The 13,797-nt window shown below is 39.6% G+C and overlaps 4 protein-coding genes across 5 annotated transcripts; 2 read left to right on the forward strand and 2 right to left on the reverse strand.

Moving 5' to 3' along the window:
* Positions 1-11: 11 nt before the first annotated feature.
* Positions 12-1,648, forward strand: LOC149380223 (NAD(P)-binding Rossmann-fold superfamily protein). Its single transcript, XM_089602574.1, has 2 exons — positions 12-406; positions 952-1,648. The coding sequence occupies exons 1-2, from the start codon at positions 15-17 to the stop codon at positions 1,544-1,546; spliced, it is 987 nt and encodes a 328-aa protein (XP_089458700.1). The 5' UTR covers positions 12-14; the 3' UTR covers positions 1,547-1,648.
* On the reverse strand, positions 1,616-5,375 carry LOC149380224 (uncharacterized protein At3g49140-like). 2 transcript variants are annotated; one of them, XM_089602573.1, is made up of 12 exons: positions 5,101-5,375; positions 4,924-5,017; positions 4,496-4,542; positions 4,178-4,403; positions 3,964-4,066; positions 3,819-3,886; positions 3,541-3,714; positions 3,314-3,439; positions 2,591-2,950; positions 2,215-2,367; positions 2,024-2,119; positions 1,616-1,949 (listed from the first exon to the last, which is right to left on the reverse strand). In XM_089602573.1, the coding sequence occupies exons 2-12, from the start codon at positions 5,002-5,004 to the stop codon at positions 1,845-1,847; spliced, it is 1,539 nt and encodes a 512-aa protein (XP_089458699.1). In that variant the 5' UTR covers positions 5,005-5,017; positions 5,101-5,375; the 3' UTR covers positions 1,616-1,844. The 2 variants fall into 2 exon arrangements, with proteins under 2 accessions (XP_089458699.1, XP_089458698.1); XM_089602572.1 differs by lacking the exon at positions 4,496-4,542.
* Positions 5,376-5,885: 510 nt separating this feature from the next.
* EMB1417 (Pentatricopeptide repeat (PPR) superfamily protein) lies at positions 5,886-7,726 on the forward strand. Its single transcript, XM_089602213.1, has 5 exons — positions 5,886-6,135; positions 6,272-6,370; positions 6,474-6,617; positions 6,711-6,923; positions 7,019-7,726. Exons 1-5 carry the CDS (start codon positions 6,052-6,054, stop codon positions 7,418-7,420), a joined length of 942 nt encoding a protein of 313 aa, XP_089458339.1. The 5' UTR covers positions 5,886-6,051; the 3' UTR covers positions 7,421-7,726.
* Positions 7,727-9,263: 1,537 nt separating this feature from the next.
* LOC149380226 (dnaJ protein ERDJ2A-like) lies at positions 9,264-13,433 on the reverse strand. Its single transcript, XM_089602373.1, has 11 exons — positions 13,181-13,433; positions 12,440-12,647; positions 12,228-12,323; positions 11,959-12,079; positions 11,758-11,864; positions 11,410-11,627; positions 11,142-11,319; positions 10,937-11,056; positions 10,616-10,702; positions 10,407-10,517; positions 9,264-10,257 (listed from the first exon to the last, which is right to left on the reverse strand). The coding sequence occupies exons 2-11, from the start codon at positions 12,623-12,625 to the stop codon at positions 9,427-9,429; spliced, it is 2,055 nt and encodes a 684-aa protein (XP_089458499.1). The 5' UTR covers positions 12,626-12,647; positions 13,181-13,433; the 3' UTR covers positions 9,264-9,426.
* Positions 13,434-13,797: the final 364 nt, after the last annotated feature.

Below are 13,797 nucleotides of genomic sequence, written 5' to 3' on the forward strand. Positions count from 1 at the left end.
TCTCTCTCTCATCAATGGCTTCCATCGTTACATCCCCTGCGTTCATAACCACCGAATGGATGAACTCGATCCTGACCCACCGGAAACTAATCGACCACTTCGAAGCGTCTCTCCCCACAGCCTCGCAGAGCCTCGCCGCGCCGCACCGGCAGAGCCACGCGGTGTCTCCGACGTCGTCGCTGCTGGTGATGCCGTCGTGGTCCGAGTCTCCGTCGCTGCCGTACATCGGAGTGAAGCTGGTGACGCACTTCCCGGAGAACTCCGGCGTGGGGTTGCCCGGAGTGCAGGGAAGCTACGTGCTGTTCAGCTCGAGGACAGGCCAGGCGTTGGCGTCCATGGACGGAACAGAGCTCACTCTTTACCGAACCTCCTGCGTCTCCGGTCTCGCCTCTCGCCTCCTCGCCAGGCAAGTCAACATGCTCATACATTACCAATTTCTTTTTAACCGGATAATTCATTTTTTTTTTTTCCTTTATCTGATTGGTTAAAAAGGGTCAAAAACAGTGTTCTCTAAGAAAAAAAAAAAAAAAAACCATTAGGCTTATATATTTGGAACAGGAATTTAAAATTAAGATTTGAAGGAAAATATTAAAACAAAAATCAAAATTTTCTATTGTGTCTTAAAGTCGTAGAAATTTCTGTTAAAAAACAAAGCCGTAGAAATTTTGAGATTAAAAGATTAGTGCTTACTAAGTATTGATAATTTGCTTTCAAATTTACATTTTTTTCAAGGAAAACGAAACATCAACTTTAGTTACACATTTTCCTTTTTCCTCTTCCATCAATTTTTTGTCGATCGAAACAACACAACGCGAATACAATCAATTTTCCAGGTTCCAAAATCCTTTTTCTTTTTTTTTTTTTAGAATAACCTGAAAAATCAATTACCCGGTTAACTATTAACCAAGAAATCAGTTCAAATAAATTATACTTTTACACACATCTTTGCAGGCAAGACAGCAAAGTCCTGGTGATGATCGGGGCCGGGTCGCTGGCCCCGCACCTGATCCGGGCCCACATCGCGGCTCTCCCGGGCCTCGAGCGCGTCGTGATTTGGAACCGGACCGTCGACAAGGCCGCGAAGCTGGCCGAGGAATTGGGCCGGTCCCGGGGCCACGAAAAGATCCGGTTCGAGAGCAGCGGGTGCCTCGAAGAAGCGGTCGGGGCCGGGGACGTGGTGAGCTGCGCGACCAACTCGGAGGCGGCGCTGGTGCGGGGCCGCGGGCTCAAACCCGGGGCCCACTTGGATCTCGTCGGGTCGTTCAAGCCGGCGATGAGGGAGTGCGACGACGAGGCTTTGAGGATCGGGAGGGTCTTCGTGGACAACGAGGCCGCTCTCGTCGAGGCCGGCGAGTTGGTCGGTGCTTTCGAGAGGGGCGTGATTGGGGAGAGAGATTTGTGCGGGACCCTCGTTGAGCTTGTTAAGGGTGAGAAACTTGGGAGAAGGAATTCCGAGGAGATCACCGTGTTCAAGTCTGTTGGCTCTGCACTGGTTGATATTCTTGCTGCTCAGTTGGTTTATGAGACCTTTGTACACCAGAATTAACTACCCACACAGTATTTTTTTATGTTATTATTTTTTACATGTTTGGTTGCATTTTTTTTTTTTGAGAGATTAAGAGATTAAGAATGTTTGTTTCTTCTTCCATGATTTTTAGTCTTGATGGCATAACAGGTTCAAAGAATTGAGCTTTTTTTTTTTTGGCATTGATCTTGGTCATAAAAATGAATTTGCAACCGAGAAAGAAAAAATACACGAGCTTGAGACCATTTCCTCTCTCTCTCTCTCTCTCTCTCTCTCTCTCCATTACAACCTTTAATTTCAATTTCATAAATTGGCAATCTCAGCAGTCAGTTTGGTTAGTTTGTTTGACCTTTTGGGTCTTGTGTTGGGTCCTCGGAAATAGCAGATCGTTTAGCTGTCTCTCGGCGCCGTACTCCGAAGTGGCCTGGAAAATTAGCAACTCGAGTCAGTTCAAAACAATCAATATGGCAATTTCAGTTTCGAGGATGGTTAAAATACCCGAGCATCGAATCCAAATCGTAGCGTCTGAACTTGTGTTCCTGAGCAAATCCTCATATCGAATCCAAGCGAGTCCACACCAATTATAACAGCTTCCTGTGATCCATTGACCAACATGAATTTTTCTTTTTTTAGGATAAAAATAACATTAAAAATTAGAGAAATGTGATTCTCTAAGTTCTAGTACTTACCTCTACTTGAATACCCTTTACCCTCCAACAGAGATACTTGAGAGCTTGTGTGATCTTATCTCCGCCAGCTTTCAGGCGTGATATTATTTTTGCCGCCGAATGGGCAATGGCATCGGGTTGAGCTCTCATGAATTCGTTTACTTCAACTTCCGTCTATGAAGAAACAGGACATATTTTATACCGTGATTCTATAAATCAACTGCTCAACAAGGAGAAGCGACCAAGTTATTACGACACAATCTCACTGTGCCTGTGCCTATTTACTTGTTCTACAAACATCAAATTCCGAGAATTCATACTTGGTTTTAATGTCCATTAATAGACTACCAATGCCAATCAAACACACCGACTTCCAAAACTTTAAAAAATTGAATACCTGATGCCCATGAGATGAATACAGCTGAATCTTGATCATCTCGAGCTTGTAAAATGTAGTCCCGCTTGAACTACTTTCATCGCTCTCTGATTCATCCACCGAGCTAGAACTATCACCAGAAGATTCTAATTCTTGGCTGTGACCGTTGATTTTAGCAGGGATTTGCTCTGATTCCTCGTCATCTCCGCCAGTTTCTGTTTCTCGGCCGGCCTGATCAGAGTCAGCCTCGACACTCTGTTGGTTGGACAGATGCTTTTGGATGACAGAGTGCTCTTCAATAAATGCCGGTCTCACAACGCCTTGAATAGCTAGACTAGCCGGCGGTTGTTCCATCCAATCTACAGGGGTGTCCGAAACAACCTAAAAGATAAAAAAAGAAAAAGAAAAGGATCAATTTAAATGACAGCATAACATCAATGTACAATTGATGCTAAAAGTTTGTTGGACACAGAGAAAGAAATCTGTAAGTTGGCATTTTGGAAATTTGGCAATTTACGATTGTTTTCTTGATTTATAACCACACATCATATGTATGATTAATGCTAAGAGCTTGTATTTTTCCAAATTTATAGAGGGAATATATATCACAAATATAAAATTCAGGGACTGAATGAGTCTTTTATCTTTTCTTTCTTTTTCTGTAGGGGCATATTGAAACATGTTATAGGAGGAGAAAAGTGCAAACCATCCAAATGAAAAAGGTAGTCAGTGAAAGGAACAAACCTCAGATATTTTTTTGGCAAAGTCCATTGGGTGAGACAAACTCATAGTCTCCAGCTTTGCCCAGTCTCCGATTTCTTCGTCCTCGTCATCTTCTCCATCGTCGTCTTCAAGAACGGTAACCCAATCCTGTAAGTATATGGATATAAAAATTAAACGGAATGGTATAAACCGAGGCTCAAGAACAATCTGATGAATACTGAACGCAAGATAAGAAAATAGTGCCAAACCCCATCATAGTCATCGTCGTCGTCGTCATCGTCTTCATCGTCATCGTCATTGTCCTCGCTGCCTTCAGTATCATTTCCGTCGCCTTCAATCTCTTCGATTCCAAAATCGATTTCTGCTCCTGATGACTCCAAATCACTTATCATTTCCATGGTGTCCATTCCAATAAAAACTTGCTGCAACATGACAAAAATCAATGGCAAAAGGTTACGAAATAGATAATTTAGAAACAGCCAAGATTAAAACATATAAGACATAGTTGAAGAGTCGGTGCGAATACCACATAGCTATTTTCCGAAGTCAAAGCCTGCATTGTATCTTCAGCATCCTTCACTTGAAAATATATATCTGCAATGCACTAGAACAAATCAACATCACAAATGAGTTATAACAGTTTCAAAATAAATAATGATGACTTCACTTACTCCCATGTTCGTCGGTCACATAAGGCAACTCCGGCCAGATGATATTCTCACGTAGTTCATCGTTAAGCAAATTCGAGAACATGAGCGTCGCCTTGCTATTTACCTAGGTAAAATAAGATACAAAACACATCTATGTAACTATGTTCATGCAGAATCTTAAGACGCCACTTCGGATATCAGTTTCGTTGGTCTGAAAGAAAATGATAAATCTCACCTCAATGATCGTCCTGGCAGTCTCTTCAGAAGTAAGGCTAGCATCACCGATCACCGGACTTAATTTAGCGATATCCTCGGAAGGGTGATATTGCCGCTTGTCATTCTGCTTTTTAGGATCAGAAGAACCGGGACCTAAACGTTTTGTCGATGCTTGAACCCTAGTCTTTATAAGGTTGAGCTTTCTGAGAGAACCTCCGTTTGTTCTAAGAAGTCTATTCCTGCACCTGTAGATTTGAAAACAATCTATCTTTTCACACATTAATCTTTACTCACCGAGCGAGTATGAGAGAGGAAAAAGGAGAACCAGTGATCATACCCCATCTTCAAGTATGAAACAGTTCCCATTTCGAGCTCCGAAAAAAACTAGAATCATGAATTATATTCAACGGTTTGAGTGATTTGAAACCGGCTACGATTCGTTGAAGTAATGGGAGTACTTTTATTTACATGACAATCTAAAAAGAACCTCACGTGAATTTTCTGTATACTGCTTCATAACAGACTACGGTACATGATTATTTATTCCTCAATTTGCTTCTAAAGCTATGTCAAGACTCAAGACACACCGCCAAAGAAAGTGATAAAAATGAAGTCTTTTATCATCTTGCATAGTCTAGCTAGGTCAAGGTGTTTTCCATTGTAAAGTTCTGACTTTTTTTTTTGTAAAAAAAATACAGCTACAAAAATCTAAATCACCAATCCATAAGAATAAAAATAAAATAAAAAAAGAATGAGCTTGAGTACCAGGGAAAGTCGAAATTGCCGGCGCGAGGCAGCCGGCAAGATGCCACGTGAAAGACTCCGGCGAATTCCTCCGAACTCCATGGCGGACGAGAATCTACGAAGACAAAGCGAAGAGAGTTGTCTCTGTGAACGTAGAACAAAATCTGATAGAAATGGCAAGGAGTTCGAAATGCGTACGGGGTAGGGCAGCGGAGAATCGGACGGCCATTACTGAATCGACGATCATCATGGAAGCTGTGTTCTTCTTTCAGAGTCTGAGAGAGAAAGAGAGGATTGAGGATGAGGCCGTGTTTGGATTCTGCGATTGCTCGCAATCCTCTTCCTATAATGCTCTCAACCAATCACAACTTTTCAATATATTTCCAATTTTTCGCATATTCCTTTTTTCACTTTGGATTTCACACACCATCACAAGATATTTTTTTTTATTCTATCTTTGTGCTAAATATGAATAAAACACCATCTAGATAGATATCTGATGATGCTTTAGAAAGCGACCGTAAGTTTCTCCAAAAAAAAAAAAAAAAAAAAAAGAAGCGACCATAAGTTTCTTTGTAAACAAATTAAATTGATTTTATTTTTCTTCTTACAATGACTTTATTTTTCTTGAACTTATATTGAAATATTATACAGAAATTATCCTGATAAATAGTCAGGCATTTTTATTTTTTTGAGTGACACCGTAAAATTTCTTACTACGTCTATAATATGTGGGAAATTACTACAGAAATTATCTTAATAAATAGTCAAGCATTCTTACTTTGATTTTTATTTTGAACATATTAGCAGAACGTGGCATTTAATAGAAAACGACATATTTCCAATAAACGACATCATATTCGATCAGAGAGTAAACGACTCTCTGCAAACAGATAAACGGTGTCGTTTGGTTTCAACTCAAACAAATCAACTTCGAAAACAATAAATTAAGATTTTTTATTTTTTAATTTTTAAAAACCAGTTCGGCGACCGAGAAACTGAGATTGAGTGAGAACTGTGAGATAGAAATTCGAGTATATACACACTTTCCACGGTTCTTCAGTCTTGTTTCAGCCATAGTCTTTCTTCTCCGCCAATAAAAGCTTCGAACTTTCCTCCGCGTGTCTTCTCGTGAACCGAGCGTTCACGATGATGATAGCAATGAGATGTTTCCCTGCTGTTATTGGAAGGCTCGATTCGGTTGAAGTTTCAAGGAATCCAAACGGTGTAGTGGTAAGAGCTTTTCTTCTTTAGCTCAGCTTTAGAACAACTTTTATCTGTGTATTTTACTTTACCTAGCAAACCATGTATATTTCCTATTTTGTGAGAATTCTAAATTTTTTTTTTTTTTGGTTAAATGGAATGAAAGGTATGTGCTGCGAGAGGCCCAAGACCAAGATATCCTCGAGTATGGAAAGTGAACAAAAGAATTGGGACGATTTCGAAGTCGCAAAAGCTTCTTCGATGTGTAAGCCCAGATTCTGTACACCAAATGCACAAGTTTTTTTTTTTTTTTAAACCAAGCTAGGTATTTCTTTAGACTCTGAGATTCAGGGACTTTATTTCTATAGATCAAGGGATTGTCAAATGTGAAAGAGGAAATATACGGTGCTCTTGACTCCTTTATTGCTTGGGAGTTAGAGTTTCCCTTGATCACAGTGAAGAAGGCGATACGGAGACTAGAAGAGCAAAGAGAATGGAAGAGAATTATTCAGGTGATTTAAAACTCATTCCCATGGAATTATGTTTTTTTTTTCTTCTTCTATCAAGTCATGGCCAATCTGTTGAAGAAATCAGTTTATCTATAGGTGACAAAGTGGATGCTGAGCAAAGGTCAAGGAAGAACAATGGGAACGTACACGATTCTATTGAACGCTTTGGCCGAGGACGGGAGGCTCGATGAAGTCGAAGAGCTTTGGACGAAACTGTTCACCGAGAATCTTGAGAGCACGCCTCGCAATTTGTTCGACAAAATGATGGCCATTTATCATCACAAAGGCATGCACGACAAGATGTTCGAGGTTTTGCCATCGTTTCGGTTGAGACCCATTTTATCGATAATTTTTTTGTTGCCTTTATCCAATCCTCGGATCTCTCCGCTTTTTCTTATGTGTAGATATTTGCTGACATGGAAGAGCTGGGAGTTCAACCGAGCGTTTCCATAGTCACAATGATGGGAAGTGCTTTCCGACAGCTTGGCATGCTCGACAAGTACGAGAAGTTGAACAGAAAATATCCACCTGTGAAATGGGTTTATCGATACATCCGAGGAAAGCGCATCAAGGTCAAATCGAAAAATAAGGGTATATACGTTAGAAGCGGTGAACAAGGTTCGAGCGAGGGCGATGAATCAGTCGAAGGCAGCGATGAAGAAGAGCTAGAGGCTGGTGAAGCGAATTCCGAGGAACGTAGTGTTGAGCTTGAGCTTGGTGAAGTAGTAGAGCTGGAATCGAATGAGTCATTAGAAGAAAATGAAATCTCCAGTAAAGATATGAAAGTCAGGGTTGAGCCGAACTGAGGGCTAGGTGTTCAAGGCGACTAGGCGTACTTGTGATAATATGCCGAGAAGAACCGCGCAAAGGTTCGAAATTACTGTCTCATCAATCTCAAGAATGAACGATTGTTGTGAAAGAGGTAATATGGGATCAAGATGGTTTGTTCCATTGATCTTAGGATATGGTTCAACCATACATTGGGTAGATTTTTGTATCTTTGTTGTAATAGGAAAGAGTGTAAGCGATACCAAACAGCTGACTAAAATCCCAAGTTATTTAAAGAAACCGTGGAAAAAAAAAAAAAAAAAAAAGAGCTAGAAAATTAAATTTCCGATTTTCCATAATTAAAACTAGGATATTATTTAAAAAAAAATTAAATAATAAGGAATATTAATCAGGGATAACTAGGCTAGTCTGTAATTCAAACATTTCTAAAACACGTATAATTTTTTTTTTCTTTCTACATGGGAACATGCATTTAATTAGATTAAATTCTCTAAGACCTACATTTTTTTTTTACTATAAATCACTAGACATAAAAAAGCAAAACTAAGTGGAATGAGAAAAAGATTGTTGTTAACAATTGTAGACATGCATGGAATGAGAAAAAGAGAAAAAGAAAAAATTAAGTGGAATATTTATTAAGTTAAAAATAAATCATGTCATTATTATTTTATTTAAAATCGGTCAAATGAAATTTTTTTGTCCCTTTTAACAGTCAATAATTCAAGAGGCTAATTTTCAATTATTAACTAAGCATTTGCTAAAATGCAATTTCAATGTTTCAAAAAGCAATTTAGCTACAGTGCCCTATAAAAAAAAGGAAATGAAATGAGAAAATAGAAGGAAAAAAAAATTATATTCAATGACTAGTTCTAGTTCTGAAATAAAGAGCAATTAATGAATTTCGGTATAAAAAAATTCTAAATGGTTATAATTTTAGTATGGAAAAATGATATATATGTGTGTGTGTGTGGTTTAAGTAAATTGCTGCGATTAACATTTGATTTTCGAAAATGTCACGTTTGATCATGTTGAAAATGACAAAAGTATACTTAAAAATACATAATTCTGTAACAAATATTCCATTTGTTGCGTTTTCCTTGATTTTGACTCTGACAAATTTTTGAAAATTCGATTTTACCTTCAGTTATTTATCTTGCTCTCTCTAAGTCCATTCTTTTCCAATCTCCAAGGGAACATACACATTTATTTAGATTAAACTCTCCAAGACCTGATATCTTGCCTCATATCAATCACTCACATGCCATCATGGGTTACAACAAATCCAAAAAGAACTGGAGAGACGCGAAAGACTAGAGCGATTGTGAACAAAGATTTAAGTACATAGAGCCGAAGAATGTCGTAGTCTATGTCTTGACTATTCCAGTCAACTTTTACAGCTCTAATTTGTAAGGGCAATTTTTTATTTATATTAAGTTTGAATTATTCGTTATGTTAGTCGCATATTAAAACTGTCAAACTCAGGTTTGAAAGTGTTCAAGAGGAACAACGTTAAGACGGAGTAGAGCACATAGAGCAGGCATGAGAGGATTAAATAACAGTGACGTGTTTTAATTTGTGCATAATATTATCGAATGCGTAAGTGTTTTTATATTGAAGGCTGAGAGCTACTTTTTTAGACTCTTCTATTTGATGAATTTTTTCTTTGTTGGGTCCGTCGTTTCTGAATGAGAATGTATGAATTGAGATGAGGATAATACCAAAATTGTTATTCACGGGAACATGCATTTATTTAGATTAAATTCTAAGACCTACATTTTGTATCAATCACTCACGAGGTATCATTGGTTAAGAGAGTAGAAACATAGAAAGAACTCAAAGAGACCTAAAAGACGAGAGCGATTAAGAGTTAATGACATGGTAACTATAACAGGCTCAAAATGAATTGTAAAATTTCAAAGTTTATCCTCAAAAAAGCAAAAGAAGTGCAAAAGAAGTATTAACTATTGGTGGGGATTCTTTTCAACCAAAATAGGGAAAAAAGAACAGGAAACAAATAAATGTTCTACTCCTCGTCCTCGGAGCCCGAGCTTTCGGAGCTCGAGGCTTGTTTACTGCTCTTTCCGTTGGCTGCCGGGCCCTGATTGTCGGCCTCGTCCTCGCTGTACTCGCTCTCGTAATCCTCGTCGTACTCTTCCTCTTCGTTCTCCTCTTCCTCCTCGATCCCGTCCTCCGCCGCGATCGGTCCGTCCTCCGCCAAGAAACCGCCGCCGCCCCGAGAGCCGGCCCGGGTGCGCTTCAGCACCTTCACCTTCAGCGGAGTCTTTCTGTCGCAGCCGATCCAAGAATCGCAGAGGCAGTAACAGGTCAAGTTGTAGTTTCCCTCGGCCGGGGCCTGAAACTTGCCCATGACCACCCTCGAGCCGGCCTTGACCCTCTCGACCGCTTCCCTCACGGCGGCGCTGCTCTCCTTGGGGCTCGCCCCGGAGCCTTCCATGGCGTCCTCGATGGCCTTGGAGGCGCCGGTGATGGCCGCGGCCTCGTCCATGAAGCTCAGCTTCTGGGAGAACCAGACGTTGTTGGAGACGGTGTCGGCGAGGAGGAACCAGTAATTCTCTTCCTTGTGGAACGGGAAGTTCGGGGCGTGTGGGAGAGCTCCGATGAGGTTGTTCCCGCGCTTGAGAGAGATCCAAGCTTGGAGAGTCACGATGTCGCCCTCTTGGATTCCCTCTTCGCCTTCGGTCTCGCAGGTCGCTTCGATCGCCAGAGACGGCATCATCTTCAGGACCATCTCCACGTCCCCAACCTCCGCCGGAGAGAAACCGGCCGTTTGGGTGAGAAGCTCCGCACGCTCTTCCACCGTCATGTCCTGAAGATCTTGGAACATTCTCACCTTCTGTTTCGAAAGAGAAAAAGAGCGTATCAGTACATCACACATTTTACGTCTGATCCCGAAAAAGAAAAGAAATGAATGGATTCCAAAAGTTCTCGTCTTTCTGTTCTCGACCAAGATAAAATTTCCAAAGCGTTTCTGATTCGAGTTACCTTGCGAGATATTTTCTTCACAACAGCCTCGCTGAAATGTGGCAGCTGCAAGAATGGCGCGATCCCTTCGCTGGATCCTCCGGTGGACTTCCTAGCGCCGAGAGGAACAGCCTGAACGAATGCCATTACGTGAAACCGAGTTAGGAGTTGGGTTTAAGGGAAAAAAAAAACAGATTACTTGGTATCATCATCTTTAAAAGACACTGTACCTGAATGATGCACTGGGAAAGCTCCACCACCCCGACTGCAGGCCTTAGCCATCCGTGCCCTTGAGACGTGCGTGGTATGACTGCCATCTGCAAATATAAATAGCAAAAATCAACACATGGATTGCGAAAATATTCATGAATCATATACACAAAATTTGCCGCTCTAGATATTCACTGTTGAAGAAAATATCTCGTACTGTGAACAGTATTTTCCGAACTCTATCAAATGCAACCACACTATGAGGTAACAATACAGAATGTCATGCCAATTAAGAAAAACACTATGCATAGTAGAGTGCAAGAAAAGACTGAAAAGATCACCTTCATTAGTTCTTCAAGAAGTCGAGGTGCGAGTTCTATGACACGTCTGAAGTCGGCATGCAGAGAAGGAGATAAAGTTGCTCCCTCTCGAGTTAATTGAGTTTGAATCAAAAGTTCGGTCTGAATGAAGAAAAAAAGAAAAAGAATTATGATTGAGTGAAACTTTTCCGGTTTCCACTAATTCGATCTGGGAGCATGAAACTACCTTAACAAGAGCTGGGTGCTGCTTCCAAAATTTAGCCTGCTCTTGCTTGATGTTCTTAAGGTCCAGATTCAACTCACTGCGTACTAGCATAAAAATCTTTTGAAGTGGCTCATTGTCAGTTCTACGAACTGGAATTTCCATATATTCAGCAGCCTTTATAAATACGTCCATGACCTTACTGCGTAATCGAATCATAAACAATAAAATTAACAGAAGTTTTACAACGCTTATTTTGTAATCATTGACGTTTCTTATAGAAGAGACTCACATCGGAGCTAATGAAGGTTTCATGAAGTGATAGTAAGTAGACAGTGTTTGATGCATGACATAATTCCCAGTATATTTTGCTGACCGGGAAAGATATATTACGGCTATCATCAAAGGCAATAGAATACAAATTCCAACAATCCAGAGTAGAAGTATTCCGCCCGATGCCCCATCTATGTTAAGAAGGAATTGAGGAAGAGCTATGCCCATTTGAAAACCCTGTTTCATAAGCAATTCATCTTAAATTTGGGGAAGAAAAAAAAAAGTGGCCCAACATTCTTTTTATTTTGTATCTTCTGGGAAACATCAAGGAAATTTTCTATCTTGCAAAAAGGTACATTTTCATTACCTGCCTACCGTCTGGATGGCCATATTTCTCAAAGTTTTCACGAGATATCGGATCAGTTAGAGCCTGATAAGCTTTCGATATGTACTCAACAAAATATTTGTTGGCCTCTGCAAACATGATGCAAAAAAAAGGAGATGAGAAACGCATTATGTCGATAATAACAGTACATTAAAGTGCACATAAACCAAAAACATCTTCAACCTGGATCGGGATTTTTATCTGGATGGTATTGGATAGAGAGTCTTCTATACGCCTTCTTTATTTCTGATTCTAAAGCCCCAGGTTCCAATCCAAGAATATGGAATGGCTCGAAAACTTGACTCTGAGAAAACGGGTTCACAAAATTTTCAAACAAACTTATTTGTGCATTTCAAAGTTATAAAAAATCAAAGAAACTTCAGACACACAAAATTAAGAAAGCGATCACAAGGTAAACTTTCATCCTAGGCAAAAGTTTCGGAAGTCCTTACCTCTGTGCTCGTATTTTTAATATAATAGATCAGCACAATCATGACAGCCCAGAGAAGCACTAGTGTCAAGTTGCTGTAAGTTGAGAAGTTTGAGATCTACAGATCACATAAGAAACGAACATAATCAGAACAAAAAAAATGTCGCGGCTCGTGATTTGTACGGAGACAATAAAGACCATAAATACAAACAAAAACACGCAGAGAAATCTCACCCGCTTGAATATGGATTTGCGATACTTTCCCGAAAGAGAGCATTCAGAGCACTGGCAGTGGATACTCTTTGCTTTCTTCGAGGCAGCCCGGCACAACTTTGATATCGTATAAGGCACCAAAGGCAATGCCATTATCGTCAAAATGAAAATTGGGAACAGCGAACTATTCTCTTCCGAAGCTGCCATCGCTGCCTTTCTGCCCTAAGAACTGTCAGAAACAACGCAGCTGAATAAATAGCTCTGAAAACAACATGCCTTGAGTCAATGGGTCGCCCCAAATAATAAAACATTCAATGCATCAATCTCTGTGCTCACAAACTTAACAGCCATATTACTAAATATGATCACTGAATAGGAATATCATGATATACTTCCAATTTGCTGTAAATTCAAACCCAATCTCAACCCAAACGAAGAAACGCAAAAACAGAGACCATGGTCTAAGCTTTGTTCCTTGATTGAGAATCGTCCTTAGACATCTAGATTAAAAGCTCAATTGTAATCACCAGATAAGAATCGTTTTGCTCTAATATATACTAATCCCCAAATTAGCATACCATAAGCTCAAACAACCTAGCAATCAGTCGAATATCGCGCACTCGTTTTCGGACCACGACTAAAGTTATAAAATTAATTCAGACCCAAACGTTAAATTCAGAATCAACACCAATTCACGATTTGATCGTGTAAAATTATGAACGATTAAATAGAATGGACGGATTTCAGGTGGAAAGGTATTACCTAGAGAGAGAGAGAGCTTCCGATCCGTGTTGTCTGTACTATGGCTGTCTCGTCAAAGATAGATATATATGAACGAAGAGACTGAGAGGGAGAGAGAACGAAAAATAAAAATAAAAACAAAAAAGAAATGTGATATTTATGTAAAATTAGGTAAATGTGATCGGGTTTTGTTCAAGATCCAAAAACTGGATTCAATAGCAGGCCTGCAGGGTTTTCGTCTCCTTCATGTGCGATTTTCCCATTTTACCCTCTTCAACATATGATATGATATCCATGCTATTTATTTATTAATCTATTTATTTCATTAATATCCGTGTTTTTTTTTATTATTGAAAGAATGATAAGGCGGAAAATAAAACATCATTTTCACTATAGAAAAAAAAAAAAAAAAAACAATTATTATATGCACATACAATCGAATCAGATATTTATATACTTTCTACATGGGAAATTTGATCTAATTATGCAAACTTTTTATGTGGTCTCGTTATTGAAACATAATCTGCTTGCTTGAACATTTTATCCAAATTTACACTCTCAAAAGAGATATATTTACTCATGAAAGCTATACACTTTTAGGGAAGAGAGTTTTACATTTATAAGGTTAATAGCCAGTA

The sequence above is a fragment of the Urtica dioica genome, chromosome 12, assembly GCF_054948205.1.
Source record: "Urtica dioica subsp. dioica isolate 48M chromosome 12, U.dioica_male_clone48M_v1_H2, whole genome shotgun sequence".
NCBI lineage: Eukaryota > Viridiplantae > Streptophyta > Magnoliopsida > Rosales > Urticaceae > Urtica > Urtica dioica.